This window comes from Peromyscus eremicus, chromosome 3 (assembly GCF_949786415.1).
Source record: "Peromyscus eremicus chromosome 3, PerEre_H2_v1, whole genome shotgun sequence".
Taxonomy (NCBI): Eukaryota; Metazoa; Chordata; class Mammalia; order Rodentia; family Cricetidae; genus Peromyscus; species Peromyscus eremicus.
In genome coordinates, this window is record NC_081418.1 from 127,051,905 (window position 1) to 127,066,793 (window position 14,889).

Here is a 14,889-nt window from a genome sequence, read left to right on the forward strand (position 1 = left end):
ATCATAATCCTCTCTAGACTCCCAAGGATTAGGATTATAGTAGTGTGCACCATGACAGGCATGGGTGGACCTTTGTTACTGATATACTAGGATATATTTTGTTAATGAAAAATGGGATCTGCAAGGCAGTGGTGGTGCACGCCTTTAATCCCAGCACTCGGGAGGCAGAGTCAGGCAGATCTCTGTGAGTTCCAGGCCAGCCTGGTCTACAGAGCAAGATGCAGGACAGGCACCAAAACTACACAGAGAAACCTTGTCTTGAAAACAAAAAACAAAAAACAAAAAAGAAAAAATGGAATGCAATATTAGGCATTTTGAGTGGATGCTATAGGGAGAGATATAATTTTTGTTTTTTAATGTAGATGCACATGTATGCCACATGTGCTAAGGTACCCAATGAAGTCAGAAGAGGGTGTCAGGTCCCTAGGAGCTGTTGTGAGCTGCCTGATGAGGGTGCTGAAAACTGAACTCAGGTCCTCTGGAGGATCAGCAAGCATACTAAATCACTGAGCCATCTCTCTCCAGACTATTTCTTTCTTTTTTTTTTTTTTTTGGTTTTTCGAGACAGGGTTTCTCTGTGTAGCTTTGCGCCTTTCCTGGAACTCACTTGGTAGCCCAGGCTGGCCTCGAACTCACAGAGATCCGCCTGGCTCTGTGCTGGGATTAAAGGCGTGCGCCACCACCGCCTGGCTTAGACTATTTCTTAAAAAAAATAACAATAATAATGTCCCTTGCTCACAGAATCCCTCCTCTCTCTCATTAATTGGACTCCTGGAGCTCGGCCTGGCACCTGGCTGTGGATCTCTGTATCTGCTTCCATCAGTCACTGGATGAGGGCTCTATGACAGGGTTTTTCAGCCATCTGATCACCAGAGTAGGCCAGTTCAGGCACTATTGCCAGTAGTCTATGGTGTGGTCATCCTTGTGGATTTCTGGGTACCTCCCTAGTACTGTTTCTCCCTATTCCCATGATGTCTTCATTTATCATGGTATCTCTTGCTCTTCCACTCTGTCCCTGTTCCAGCTCGAACCTCCCGTTCCCCTATGTTCTCATCCCCCATGGGAAAATGGACAAAGACGACCAGCCAAACTAGTGGAAATGCATGAACTGTGGACCAATAGCTGAAGAGCCCCCATGGTACTGGACTAGGCCCTCTGGATAGGTGAGACAGTTGTTTAGCTTGAACTGTTTAGGGGGCTCCAGTAAGTGGGATCAGGACCATCCCTGGTGCATGAGCTGGCTTTTGAGCTCAGTGCCTATGATGGGACACTTTGCGCAGCCTTGGTGCAGGGAGGAGGGGCTTGGACCTGCCTCAACTGAATGTACCAGGCTCTGCTGACTCCCCATGGGAGACCTTGCCTTGGAGGTGGGAATAGGGGGTGAGTTGGGGGGTAAGGCTGGGGGGTGGGAGGAAGGAGGAGAGAGGAGAAGGGATTCTGTGGTTGGTATGTAAAATGAATAGAAAATCTCTTAATAAATAAAAAAAGAAAAAAATTATGTATGTATGTAATATGTATGTGTGAGTTCAAGTGAAGGGCAGAGGTCAACCCACAGGTGTTGGTTCCAGGGATGGGATTCAGGTCCTAAGGCTTAGCAGCAAGTGACTATTTACTGAGCCACTTCACTGCCCTGCCTTGTTTATTTTTTGAGACAGTCTCTATGTAGTACAGGCTGGCCCTCAAATTTCCATTCTCCTGCCTTAGTCTCCCAAGTGCTAGGATTATAGATATGTACCACTATGTGTTGATCAATTTAGTTTTTATTTGGTGATTTCTTAGGTAAATGCCCATAATATTTCGATATCCATAAGAATGGCAGGTTCTTTCTTCAAATGACAACTGTACACACTAATATCACTTTGTACAGGAAGAGAATACATGTTTAGCCTTTCCTCAGCAGGAGTGCTGACAACTGGCTGTGAGCACCAACGCATTGTTCATCACTGGAAAAACTGAACACACTTTTAGGATTGTTACCCAACAATTACCTTTTCAAATTCAAAATACGTCCACACCACTCAGTGACAAGGATCTACTTGTGGCAGAGGCTTAAGACACACACTGACTTCTAACAAACTGAAGAAGATCCACATGCCTGGGAAGGGAGCTTGTTGTACCCCACAGGGCTCTTGGAAATGGAAGCACAAAGCAATGCATAGAAAACTTCAAACAGGCAGCTTTAAGACAGACTTAATTTTTCATGATTTTCCCAAAGCCAGTCATGGTATTTATTTAACTTGTGGTCTTCAGGGTGCACCTGGAAGAAATGCAACACACATTTAAAGGTTTGGTGACGGAGTTTATCATAATGTACCTGCCATAAACAGGGACCCTGAAGCCAGTACAACTATGAGTGTCAACAAATTATACTGCATACGACAGAAATCCTGCATTGCTTACAAAATACCTTCCAGTCTAGAGCGAGCCCAGAGCCGGAGCAGAGGCGTGACGACAAGAGTCAAGATGGGCACCCAGCTTTAGAAGTGACAGACCCTGGGACGCTAAACAGATGGCTCTGGTGCTGAAGGAGGACTGCTTTCTCCAGACCGCACTGATTTACTATGTTAGGGAAAGGGCAGTGTGCCAGGCTATCCTCCCGCTGCCAGGCTGCCATCAGAGTGCACCAGTTCTGGGCACAAACAGAATGGGTAGTGGAATAGATGCCACACTCCAGTATGAGACAGGAGGAGAAACCTGACAATTAGACATTCTATGTCCCAACATTTGCTCTCCTGTGGAGGATCCTGTGTTTGGTATGTGTGCATAGGCATTCATGCCTGTGCATGTGTGAGGTCAGTGGACTCAGGTACCTTCTACCTTCAGAAAAAAGTTAAAATTTTATTAGTTGTGCCTATGAGGCATGTCTATGAAGGTCAGAGTACATTTTTAAAAAATCTTTTATTTTATGTGCATTGGTGTTTTTTTGGTGTTGGGTCCCCTGGAACTGGAGTGGAGTCACAGACAGCTGTGAGCTGCCATGTGGGAGCTGGGAATTGAACCAGGGTCCTCTGGAATAGCAGTCAGTGCTCTTAACCGCTGAGCCATCTCTCCAGCCCTCAGAGTACAATTTTTTAGAGTAATTTCTTTTAAAGATTTATTTATTTATTATGTATACAGTGTTCTGTCTGCATGTATCCCTTCAGGCCAGAAGACGGAGCCAGATCTCATTACAGATGGTTGTGAGCCACCATGTGGTTGCTGGGAATTGAACTCAGGACCTCTGGAAGAATAGTCAGTGCTCTTAACCTCTGAGCCATCTCTCTAGCCCTAGAGTTAGTTCTTTACTTCCACCTTTATGTGGGTTCCAGGAATGAAGTTCAGGTGCCAGGCTCATGCAGCAAATATATTTACCCGCTAAGCCATGTCCCTGGCCCACCTTCCACTTTTTGTTTGAGAAAGGGTCTCTCACTGGCCTGGAACTTCACCACACAGGCCAGGCTACCTGGTCTAGGAGCTTAGAAAGGGTTCTCCAGGAGCTTCCAGACCCCTCCTGTTTCTGCCCCCACAGTGCTGGGACTGCACTTGCATGCCGCCATGCCTGGCTTTTATGTAAGTTCCGGGGATCTGAATTCATTCCTCAGGGCAAGCGCTTTACCAGCCAAGCCATCTCTTCCCAGCACTAGGGGCTCCTTTTAAGGAAGAAACCCTGTCAGTGTTAGAGACAGAACATGGATGGGAAACACCACAACAGGGTCAGGAGTGACAGACTGCTCAAGTCAGTCAGAGGCCACAGCAAAGGGACTTGGGCAGCACCCGAGGAGTCCCTCCGACAGTTCATAACCTCATGCCCCTGTGGCTCCTTGAACTGAGGGCAAATCTGGTTGGGACTACAGCAGGGCCCCTGTCTCATACATCTAGGCATACTGGTGGACTTATTTTGCCCTAGAGGCAAATGTACTGGGTATGTTATGGCTGGCGGTGGGCTTACCTGCTTCCACTCATTGACACAAAAGATCCGGTAGGAGTCGTTGCCATATTTACCAATCCCATGAAGCTCAATCGGATACCTCCACTGCTTTGTCAGATATTCATCTGAAGATACATACCCCACACATGTGGTCAGCCTCGAGGAAGACTTGTAATGGGGCAGGATGACCCCTCCCTCTGGAGCAGCACCCTGATCACCTGCCTCCTCCTAACCACTCTCTTATGCTTTGCTAACTAGTCAGAGGAAATGACTTCCTGCTTCTATGCACAGGGCTACTTCAGTGTTGGGCAAAGATTTATGGTTTGGATCAGCAGGAGTCTGTGGTGTGGGGCAAGCAGGCTGCTTTAAATGTCTTCCGTGCTTGAGCTAAATGACCTCAATTAATAGAGCATCCGAGGGCATTAAAGTTTAAGGGGTGGCTGTCTTCAGTGGGCACAATTTGCTTCTTCCTTTGGGGCTAGGGAAACATACCTGAAAACTTGATGATGGTTTTTGCACGGAGATCATAGAGACCAAGAGGCTTAAGAAGTTCTGACACATCCCTCCAGTCAGCGGTTCGGGCCACTTCAGCTGAAGGGTACTTCTCTAGAAATTCCCAAAGCACAGGGATGGCCATCTTGCCTGGGAAGCAAACAACGGCAGACATGTCTTGGGAAAGGCTGACTTCGTGTCCAGGTAGTTTTTCATCTAGGAACTTCAGGCAGCGGCTTTCTTATTACTGTTTGTGGCTCTGGGAATAAAATTCAGGTACTGTGCATGCTGGGCAAGGGCTCCACTGACCTATATCCCCAGCCTTGCTTGTTTAACTACTGTCAAATCATTACCTGAACCAGTACCAACTTACAGAGCCAAATACCAACACTGTTAATCTACTTGGTTACTAGTCCAAATTATACCGAAACTGGCCTGTAGATAACTACCATATGCATTCCAAGGAGCTTCCAAGGAGGAGAGAGGGCGGGAAACTATTAACTGCTCCTTCACTGATGACCAAAGCTAATCTAGATGTAGGAAATGAGTATTAAAAAGGATGTTAGCTATTATCCAGCCTAAAGTTCCCATAGGTGAAGAGCTCTGCAGGCTGGAAGGGAAAGGCGCTGTCCAACGTCACGAACTCAAAATGGACCTTGAACCTGGGCCTCTTAACCAGTTTAGTTCTCTCCTTCCTCACCAGGACACAGATGACACTACTCCACAAACCTGAGGTCCGATTGAGAAATATGGTTGCGATGAGCAGCTTCCACGGATCATGGAAAAGTGTTTCTTGAACAAGATTAAAAGGTGACCGAGGAGGAGTCCATTTCTTGAAGGCTTTTCGTCGTGGAGGGCTAAGAGCTACGAAAACATAGGGGTGTCAGAGCTGTACTCATGAAAGACTTGGACCCTCCCAAACTGCCTGGGGAAGAGTGGGTACCTCCTTTGTTGTACTTGCTGGAAAAATACAGGCTTGTTTTCCTTTTTTCTACTTGAGTTCGTGGGATGCTGTCTTCTGAAAAGTGAAAACAGTTTAGAGAATCTATGTTTTATGGAAGGGTGAGGCAGGAGTATAGAGTTTGAGGTTAGCTTGGGCTACATAATAAACGCCTACATACATTACTCTAATTCTACTAATACCCTGTCAGCTGGGCATTATTTTTATCTCCACTTGATATATAAGGAGATTGAGGCACAAGCAGCTAACTAAGCCCCAGGTCACACAGCTAGTGTGAGAGTTACACTAGAAATCCAGGCAGTCTAGCTCAGGAGCCCAAGTCCTTTACTGTCCTGTGATTTACACGGCCAGCTCACAGTATGGAAAAACCACAGCAGTATGAATATCCTAATATATTTGTATGATGTGGTCATTAAAATGTTTTGAGACTCTATCATGAATATTTTCCCACTGACATTTATTTCTAAATGAAAAAAAAGTCAAGATTCTACATATGATCCTAATTTTATAAACACACACACACAGATACTGAGAATAGGTTTAAGATGGTACAGTGGTTGTTAGAAGTGGTAATTTTTCTTTCCTTCTATAATTTTATGTGCCTTTGAAAGGTTCTGCAGTTGTATTTACCAAAAAGGCAGAACACAGGAGAGGCTGAGGAAGAGATATGAGCTCAAGGTTAGCCTGGGCTACGCAGCAAGCTTCTGTCTCAAAAAAAACAAAACGAGGGGCTGGAGAGACGGCTCAACAGCTCAGAGCACCTGCTCCTCCTCCAGAGGGCCAGAGTTCAGTTCCTAGTACCAGTGTTGAATGGCTGCCTGTAACTCCAGCTTTGGGGGACCTAATAACCTCTTTTAGTCTCTGTGGGTACCCACACATATGTGGCATTCACACCCACCCAGCCACCCACATCAATATGAAATAAAAATCTTAACCAATGTTATTATGACCTTTCAAGTTTCTACAACTGTCATTTATTTTAAATGGTCATACTTAATACTCCCTTTAGCCACACCCTGAGTATCAGTTAATAATATCTTACTTACATTTGTATATTGTAAAACCATCTTTTTTCACTTCCCATTTTTACCTCACAATTATTATTTTGTTATTGTTTTGAGACAGTGTCCAGGCTCACTTCAAACTTGCCATGTAGCTGAGGATGGCCTTGAACTCCTGATCTTTCTACACCTAACTCCCAAGTGCTGGGATTATAGACATGTAATACCATACTCTGCTACCTTATAATAGTCTTTATTTTACTTTGCGTGTGGGTACCTGTGGAGGCCAGTAGAGGACATCAGATCCCTTGGAGCTGGAGTTATGAGTTAGGAGTTAGGAGCTACCTGATATGGTGCTGGGAACTGAACTCCTGTCCTCTGGAGAGCAGGAAGTGCTCTTAACTGCTGAGCCATCTCTCGAGCTGCCTTCTCTTGTCTCGATGTGAAAAATGGGACTAGTTAGGGTTATTCCTTAAATTTTCAGAAACTAAGGCTTAACAATTAAATAGTTGCCAGAAAATGATACTGGGGTTGACTAAACACTGCAGCAAATATCCAAGTCTCCACATAATGATGTCAGTGTCTTTTGTATTCTAGTCTGGGCAGGTAAAGCCCAGAAGAAACCATGAAACAGAACAAAGGAAGCTGATCTTATGGAAAGTTGAGGTTTTTCATGGGTTCCCATTCATAACTACCCAGCTTCCTTTACTACTTGATACTTCTAGCCAGGCAATTATTGTTCCACTGGGCACCTAGTAACCGAACAGTACTTTCTCTTACACCGAGAACTAAACTTTAGTATAGGATGAGTTGAATACGTCCATATTAGTCAAGGGAGGATGCTTCTAATATTTAACCTGCCCATTATGACAGCAATAAATCCATATGATCCAATGCTTTCTTTAAGAAGCTCAAAGGACATACATTGAGGAATTCTTATCCATTCCCTCGGTATATGTGGCCATTTCCTGTTAAAGATACAGCAATCCCAGGCACAGAGAAGATGCACCATTAAGGATGGGACTGAAAGCAGAAATCAAGTGTTACCCTGGTTCCACCAATCTGTGCAGGCTGTTTCCCCAAAGGAGTCTCAGCAAAATTAAAATTACTATTCTCCTTTAAAGGGGTTATTCATTATGCCATAACAGCATAATGAATAACTCAGAGCTGCTGCTCAGATTTTTTTATCTATTATTCACTGAGGCATTGTATAGGCAAAACTGCCAAGCCCTGGACTCTGTGTGAAGAGCACAGTACAAATAATACATGAACTGAGCAATTATACTTTTGAATTATTGAGAGCTCCTAGGCCTTTTGGAGAAGCATCAGGCTGTAACAGAAGATAAAAAGACTGTGATATAGATGAAATTAAATTGGGAGTTGCACAGCAGCAGTACAGGAGGGGTGGGAGGATGCTGACTACTCTGGTCAGTTTTGTATAAAAGTGGTCTTATTACCTACATTCTCCACAAAGAAGCCTTTTAACTTTCCTTACAGTCTTAAGATTGCTGTCTAGAAAGAGGATGGCAAGTGGGGCAAGCTCCACCACCCAGCTGCTGCCCAGGAGAGGTGTAGCAGCCATGACACACCACAGTCTTCCTTTGCTGGGCATCCTGGCTGTAGCCAACCGATTCTCTCTCTGCCATAATTAAGGGCTTGATGATCAGCTAGCTCAAAGATCAGTTAGGGGATGGAGATGTAGCTCAGTTGCTAAAATGCTTGCCTACCATGCATTAGGTTCTGGGTCTCATGCCCAGCATTGCATTAAAAAAGTAGCATCGTGACACATGCCTTTAACCCCAGCACCCATGAGGCACAGGCAAGAGGATACAGTTTCAAAGTTGTCTTCAGTTACACAGTGAGACCCAGGCTAGCCTGGGATATATGAAACTGTGTGCCCAAAAATCACTTAAGAGGGCAGATACTGGGATTAACTGGGAGAACATATCTGGCACGTGGCTGCTCTTCACTATACTCCCTATCTCAACCACATCCAGGCAAGGAATACAAGCTCCAGGAGGGTAAACTGATCATCACACAGTTAACAGAACTTTCACGTGCCAAGTACCTCGAAACGTCTCAGAAGTAAAGTGTTTCTTGGCTTGTGAGCAGCTGGGCATTTCAGAGCTACTCTGTAAAACGTCGATATGCAAATGCGTCTCCCCTTCTTGGTCTCCTTTCGATCTGATTTCCTCTAATTCTAAAAAAGTCTGCTCACGCTTCACATCACCTGCGTCTTCAGTTGAATGTAATTTGTTTGTGATGCCGGAAGTTACTTGGGTGGAATGAAGGTCTGATCCTGGACTCGGTGGCTTTTCTTCCCCAGCCCCGCTGATGGTCTCTTGGTTTGCGCAGGCATCGGCCGGGTAGAGGGTTCTGTTGAGCTGACATTCCTGTGGAACCAGCTCCCTTTCAGCGTCTGCTTTCTGAACCACAGCTTGTCTTTCTCTGTTACTTCGAGCAGAATCGGGGAGGCTCTTCCTGCACCTCTGTTTGGTTCTCTCACTTCCAATTCCTTTCGAAGCAGCCACCTTCCGTCTGGGCTTTCTCATCTTTCCAGAGTTGGCGTCACGAATGCCCTCATCTTTCAATAGCAAATGAACAGAGTTCGACAGCCTGCTGCTGCCTGGGGACTCTGAATTACCTCTTGGTGGAGGCAACACATCTGTTTTCTGCTTGCTCCGTGTCCTGAGGTTCCGGTTTGAAATGTCACTTTCCTCTGGCTGCTGGGAAGTCAGAGCTGCCAAGCTTTGGTCTTTATAACCTGACCCGATGTCCCCTTTAGATGGTACAGTAAAGTCAAAATCTTCAGGCTTAAGAAAAGTCTCTCCATTTTTGAGAAGATAATTAGCAAGTGAACGCTTCGATCTGAACTTCAGTCCTTGTGGGCTAAACAGAAAAAATGAAATTAAAGGAAACTTAGGCTAGTAAATAGGAGTGACTTTTAAAAAGAACTGAACCACATTTCAGATTTCTAATTAACTGTTTCTAAATGTCACCAAAGATGTTTGCCATTTTAAAGTAACAAAAAGTGATAAATGGCCCTTTTCAATAGATTTCTCTATGATAACATAGATATATTTTATTCAACATTCAAATATAGCTTAAATCCAAATATATCATTAGGCATTGAGAGGAGGATCAACAGTGTTTATGTGACTGTCCCCAAATCACTTGATAAAACTAACCAGTGACACCAAAGGAACAATAATGGTTTTACAACAAGTTTTTTTATGTATGTGAGTATAGTGTATGCATGTGTGCATGAGTGTTTTCATGTGTGCCTATACATGTGGAAGCCTGAAGTTAAAATTATGTATCTTTGCTCACTCTCCACTTTGAGACAGTGTTTCTCACTGAACCCAGAGCTCACCAATTCCAGCTACTCTAGCTAGCCAGTTTTCTCTGAGGGCTGGGATTACAGGCAGCTGCCACACCTACTCAGCTTTTTAGATGGCTTCTGGGGATCCGAACTCAGGTCCTCATACTTGCTTGGCAAGTGCCTGATCCTGAGCCATTCCCCAGCCCATAAACCTAAGGTTCTTACTAACCTTTGCCATTACTGACAAAAACCACTTGGCTGTCTTTTTTCATTTCCACGAGTGCTTACCTGATGAAGTATACGTCGTATCTTCCTGCAGTTTTCCCAGAGAGCCTTTGCTTCACAACCCTTTCCCATCCACACGTGACGGGCCCCCGGCATTCTGCCACTGCAGTGCCACCACACTGAGGAGAAGCAGCAGGCTCGCGGAGACGGGAGCTACACCCACTACCTAGCACCACTTCCTTCCCGTCTTCCGCTCTTCCCAGCCCAACGGCAACATCTTCCTTGCTGGAAAAACAAAGCCCAAGTGATGAACTCATTCAAAATTTCTTTTCCTCTGCTTACTCAATCAACCCACTGCAGTACAGGACTACAGAAAATACTCGGACCGTGGTAGGTGAGATTAAAGTCAGCAAGCTAGTCTCGTGCCGTGAGTATCTTCCCATCTCTGACAGCTGCTTGTCCTCCAACGTGGGTTTTTAAAATGCTAGGAGTCTAGTATGAGTAGTGGCGCACACCTTTAATCCCAGCACTTGGGAGGCAGAGGCAGGCAGATCTCTGTGAGTTCGAGGCCAGCCTGGACTACCAAGTGAGTTTCAGGTCAGCCAGGGCTGTAACACAGAGAAACCATGTCTCAAAAAAAAAAAAAAAAAAAAAAAAAAAAAAAAAAAAAAGGAATCTCTGTACAGTAACAGTTGAAAATGCCTGCTAATTTTTTTCTTTTTTGGTTATCATTCAATAGGGCTACTATAAAGGTTTGTGATAACATTGTGATAACAGTTGGCATTCACTTGAGATCAGCAGGATTGCTTAAATGGATCAACCCTCTTACCTGCAAACAAGTGAGAGGAACATTTCACATATGTGTGCATCTTTGAGGAACAAAACCTACCACTTTCATAAAATAGTGTAACCCCCCAAAAGGCGCATGACTTCTGGTAAGAACTTCCAAATCTTTAGATCTTGATCCTCATCACTTTGTGAGGTTAAAATTTACTCTTATTGATAAATTGTGTGATAATGAAATCCAATTACTTGCAGAACTGATACCAGAACCCAGGCCTACAGAACTGTGGCCTAATACTTCTCCATACTATTATGGGGTGGGGGTCCCTACAAAACCTTCAGTGCAGTGTACCGCTCCCTCCTTTAAAGGACTTTATTTACGTGCACCATGTTCATGCAGGTCCTGAGGCCAGAGGAGGCTGGATCTCCTGGAGCTGAGTTACAGGTGGCTGTGAGCCTGGGCCATGGGTGCTGGAAACCAAACCTAGGTCCTAAATGAAAAGTTTCCATACCCCGATATTGGGTTTCTCCACCAATGCAATAAATCAGATCAGGCCGAATTAAAGTCCAGGTTTTAATCTGAGCAGAACATTAATGGGTGGTCCCAGGGGAAGAGGAGAAATCAGGAGGGAGGGGCGGGAGAGATGGCTCAGAGGTTAAGAGCACTTGGCTGTTCTTCCAGAGGTTCTGAGTTCAATTCCCAGCAACCACATGGTGGTTCACAACTACCTATGAGGTCTGGTGCCCTCTTCTGGCCATGCAGACTAAGCACTGTATACATAATAAATAAATCTTAAAAAAAACAACAACAAAGAAATCAGGAGGGAAGACCATGAGGCTGGGGGGCCTTAAATACCCTCCAGGAGAGGAGCTCCTGCTTGGTGAGTCGAGGGCCGGGTTTGGAAAGGGCAGTTCCAGGGGAGATCTCCAACTCTATGGAAGAGCATAAGTGCTCTTAACAATTGAGATCTCTCTCTCTCCAGCCTTGAGTACAGTGTATTTTAATCACTAAACTATATATTTTAAAAGGTGAGGGTCTGGAGAAATGACTCAGTGGTTAAGAGTGAATATTCCAGAGAACCCCAGTTCAGTACCCAGCACCCACATGAGGCAGCTCCTAACAGCCTGCAACTCTAGCTCCAGCGAATCTGACACCCTCCCCTGGTCTCCGCCAACACCTGTGTACACATATAAAGACACACATAAATAAAGCAAATCTTAAAACAAAAGCGAATGAGTCCCTAGGGAGATCATTTAACCCAATCTGCTTCCTACAAATAGGGAAACTAAGTAAGAACTAGTGAATGACCACAGTTAGAACCACAGCACTCTGATGGAATTAAATGGGGTTAACTGTCAGCTAGAAGGATCTTAGAGAGAGAGACAAGGTAACTGAAACCTGGGGGAATTACCACAAACTTAGGTTAATAAACTGGGTGGAAAAGCCAGCTCTGCCATTTGCTATAGGCTGAGCTTCCAAGAGAAAGGCACTCTGAGCTCAAAATCTCCTTCCTCCATCTGTAAAAAGGAAGGAATTAAAAAAAAAAAAAAAGGTTTCGTTGCTGTTGTTTGGTTTTCAGACAAGATTTTATGCACCCCAGGCTGGCCTTGAACTCACCACGTACCAGAGACTCATCTTCAACTTCTGATCCTCCTGCCTCCACAGGCCTGCGCCACCAAGCCCGGGTATTCGGTGCTGCCGATCGAACCCGCGGCTTATTGTATACTAGGTAAACACTCTACCAAATTAGTTAAATGCCCAGACCTTAAAATTGTTTTGAGCGGTCAAGATTTGAAGACATGCAAATAGGTGCATCATTTTAGCCCCGACACAACAGTAGCTTCCTCTGCGACTTTTCACATGGCCGTTCCTGAGGTGCTCATAGGTGCTGAGCGTACCTTCTGCTCTCACTTTTTCCTAGGCCCTTCCGACCCAGGCTAACTGCTTGCCTCACAAAACCTCCCTTGTCCTCCAAGCTCCCCAGTCAATTCGGCCAAGGAATCGCGTACACCCAAGGTCGTTCCCACAGGGGCGATGATAGCTCCAGGTGTCCGTCACCTTGTGTTGGTTAGAAAGACCCACACAGGAGCGATTCCCCTGCTCCCATTCTATAGATGGTGAAACTGAGGCTCGAGAGGGGTTAACAACTTGCCAGAGGTCCCCAGGCGGGTCTGCAACTAGGCTCTCTCTGAGGGTGATGGAGGGGGCTAAGCTGTCCCCAAGGTTTGGGCTCGCCATCCCCGCTGCTCTGGTCCCCTGGGCCGCAGCCGCAGCTCCAGGTCGAGAGGCGGAGTGAAACTTGAACCCAGTTCAAACCACTGGGCGGAATCCAAAGACTGACAGGCGAACCCGTCAGTCCCCACGGCTGCTTTCCCGCCGCCGCTTGAGCTGCGGCCGCCATGACCAGGGCCCCGCCAATCACACCCTCCGTCGACGAGACGCCCCGCCCCACCCATCTTCCATGACCAATCGCGAGTGTCATACTTCCGCTTCCGCCTCCTGCGTCCTTGCGCGCTCCGCGCTTCGGCAGCGGCGCCCGGCTCCCTTTTGGACATGCGCACTGGGAGCTCTGCGAACTCACGCACGGCTCATTGCGCATGTGCGTTGCCAAGGGTAGCGCAGGTAGCCGAAGGGGTTTGCGGAGAGAAGCCTGTTGCTGCCGAGGCAGGGAGGAGGGGCCCGAGGCGTGAGGGAATCGGCGATGAGGGCCGTGTTGACGTGGAGAGACAAAGCGGAGCAGTGGTGAGGAGCGGGACGCTCGGGGATGGCGCGGGAGGCGGCGGGAACTGGCGTGTTGCCATGGCAACGGGCCTGCGGCCTGGCCGAGCGCTCTGATGCTGCGCCTCCAACTCCGCAGTGGAAAGAGAAACCGAGTTCCTGGAGGGGCCTTGGGGACCACCCGAGGGTGGCGACCTGCTGGAGCGTTTATACATCATCACTATCCAGTGTTGCTTCTCTCTTCTCAAAATCCCGTCCCGACTTCTCTCACCCACCACAGTGTTTTCTAAGCTTCCTAACCGTTGATCATCTTCCAAGTGCCCAAATTTTGGTTACCTGACATTTTTTAAGTTTCTTCAGTTTTTTTTTTTTTTTTTTTTTGAGAAAAAGTCTCACTTTAAAGCTCTGGCTGGCCTGCAACTCACTATGTTGACCAAGCTGGCATTGAACTCACAGAGATCCGTCTGCTTCTGCCTCCTCAGTACGGGGATTAAAGGCATGCACCACCATGTTCAGCCTACCTCACTTTTATTTAGACATGGTTTTATGCAGAAAATTATTCCATATAAGAAAAATCAATATCATTGTCCCAAGTGCAATAACTAAAACGTTTAAGTGGGAACAAACGTAGCAGTGTGAGTAACTTGCATTTAGGTACTGTTAAAAGGGAGTGTTTCCATCTGGTCTACTGTGTCTCAAGTGGGACATTCCCATTAAGGTCAGAGAGACATGTAGGATAAGCATCACAAAAAGACATTCTCCTGATTAGAAAGTTTGGAAAGGGGCTTAGTAGTTTAGAGCAAGTACTTCCTGCACAAGCATGAAGACCAGAGAGTTCTGATCCCAGCACCTACATAAAAGACAGGTGGGGTCCTGTGCAAGCCTGTCATGCTGCTACAGGGGAATTAAGACAGGATGACTGATGGGGTTTGCTAGCCATCAACTTACCTGAGGAGGGGTGGCTCCAGGCTAAGGACCTCTTTAGATCACACACACAACTGTGTATATTCATGCACATTTATATACTGACGTACACATATGTTACGCACAGAGAAATGAAAATAGTTTGAAAATGGAGAGAAAGAAAGCTGGGCCCAAGCCTGTAATCCCGGCACTTCTGGGGGAGGAAGCAGGAGGATTGGGAGTTCAAGATCATTCTCAGCTGCATAGTGAGTTCAGGGCCAACCTGGGCTCTGTGAGACCCAGTCTCAAAAAAACAGAAGAAATTGCATGGGGAAAATACCTCATAGGGTAAAGGCACTTGCTGCCCAGTGACAACCTGGTGGAAGGAGAGAACCAGCTTTCTACAAAGCTGTCCTTCGACCTCTACACCAGTGCCATGGCATGTGTACCCCACATATGTACACACACACTGTTACACATAAACAGTAAAAAAGGGCAGGGCGGGGCGTAGTGGTGCGCACCTTTAATCCGTAGGAGGCAGAGGCAGATGAATCTCCGTGAGTTGGAGGCCAGCCT

General features: G+C 46.2%; 2 protein-coding genes and 1 long non-coding RNA gene across 8 annotated transcripts in view; 2 read left to right on the forward strand and 1 right to left on the reverse strand.

Annotated features, from left to right (window-relative positions):
* Window positions 1–5,393, forward strand: part of LOC131907315 (uncharacterized) — an 8,731-nt gene extending 3,338 nt beyond the window's left edge. Inside the window, exon 3 of the long non-coding RNA XR_009378363.1 lies at window positions 5,103–5,393. This is a non-coding gene — a long non-coding RNA (uncharacterized LOC131907315). The remainder of the gene's footprint in view (window positions 1–5,102) is intronic.
* Mbd4 (methyl-CpG binding domain 4, DNA glycosylase) lies at window positions 1,743–13,294 on the reverse strand. 3 transcript variants are annotated; one of them, XM_059258429.1, is made up of 8 exons: window positions 12,845–13,294; window positions 9,972–10,193; window positions 8,430–9,250; window positions 5,343–5,414; window positions 5,129–5,263; window positions 4,400–4,549; window positions 3,929–4,032; window positions 1,743–2,257 (listed from the first exon to the last, which is right to left on the reverse strand). In XM_059258429.1, the coding sequence occupies exons 1-8, from the start codon at window positions 12,928–12,930 to the stop codon at window positions 2,180–2,182; spliced, it is 1,668 nt and encodes a 555-aa protein (XP_059114412.1). In that variant the 5' UTR covers window positions 12,931–13,294; the 3' UTR covers window positions 1,743–2,179. The 3 variants fall into 3 exon arrangements, with proteins under 3 accessions (XP_059114412.1, XP_059114411.1, XP_059114413.1); XM_059258428.1 differs by having other exon boundaries at window positions 5,343–5,417; window positions 12,845–13,288; XM_059258430.1 differs by lacking the exon at window positions 12,845–13,294 and adding an exon at window positions 12,317–12,439 and having other exon boundaries at window positions 5,343–5,417.
* Window positions 13,218–14,889, forward strand: part of Ift122 (intraflagellar transport 122) — a 73,649-nt gene continuing 71,977 nt past the window's right edge. For 3 of the 4 annotated variants that reach the window (XM_059258421.1, XM_059258422.1, XM_059258424.1), the window contains exon 1: window positions 13,219–13,434. In XM_059258421.1, coding sequence (XP_059114404.1) covers window positions 13,394–13,434 — 41 coding nt within the window. In that variant the 5' untranslated portion in view covers window positions 13,219–13,393. Of the gene's footprint in view, window positions 13,435–14,889 lie in introns of all 4 variants that reach the window. The other variant, XM_059258423.1, reaches the window with a different exon arrangement.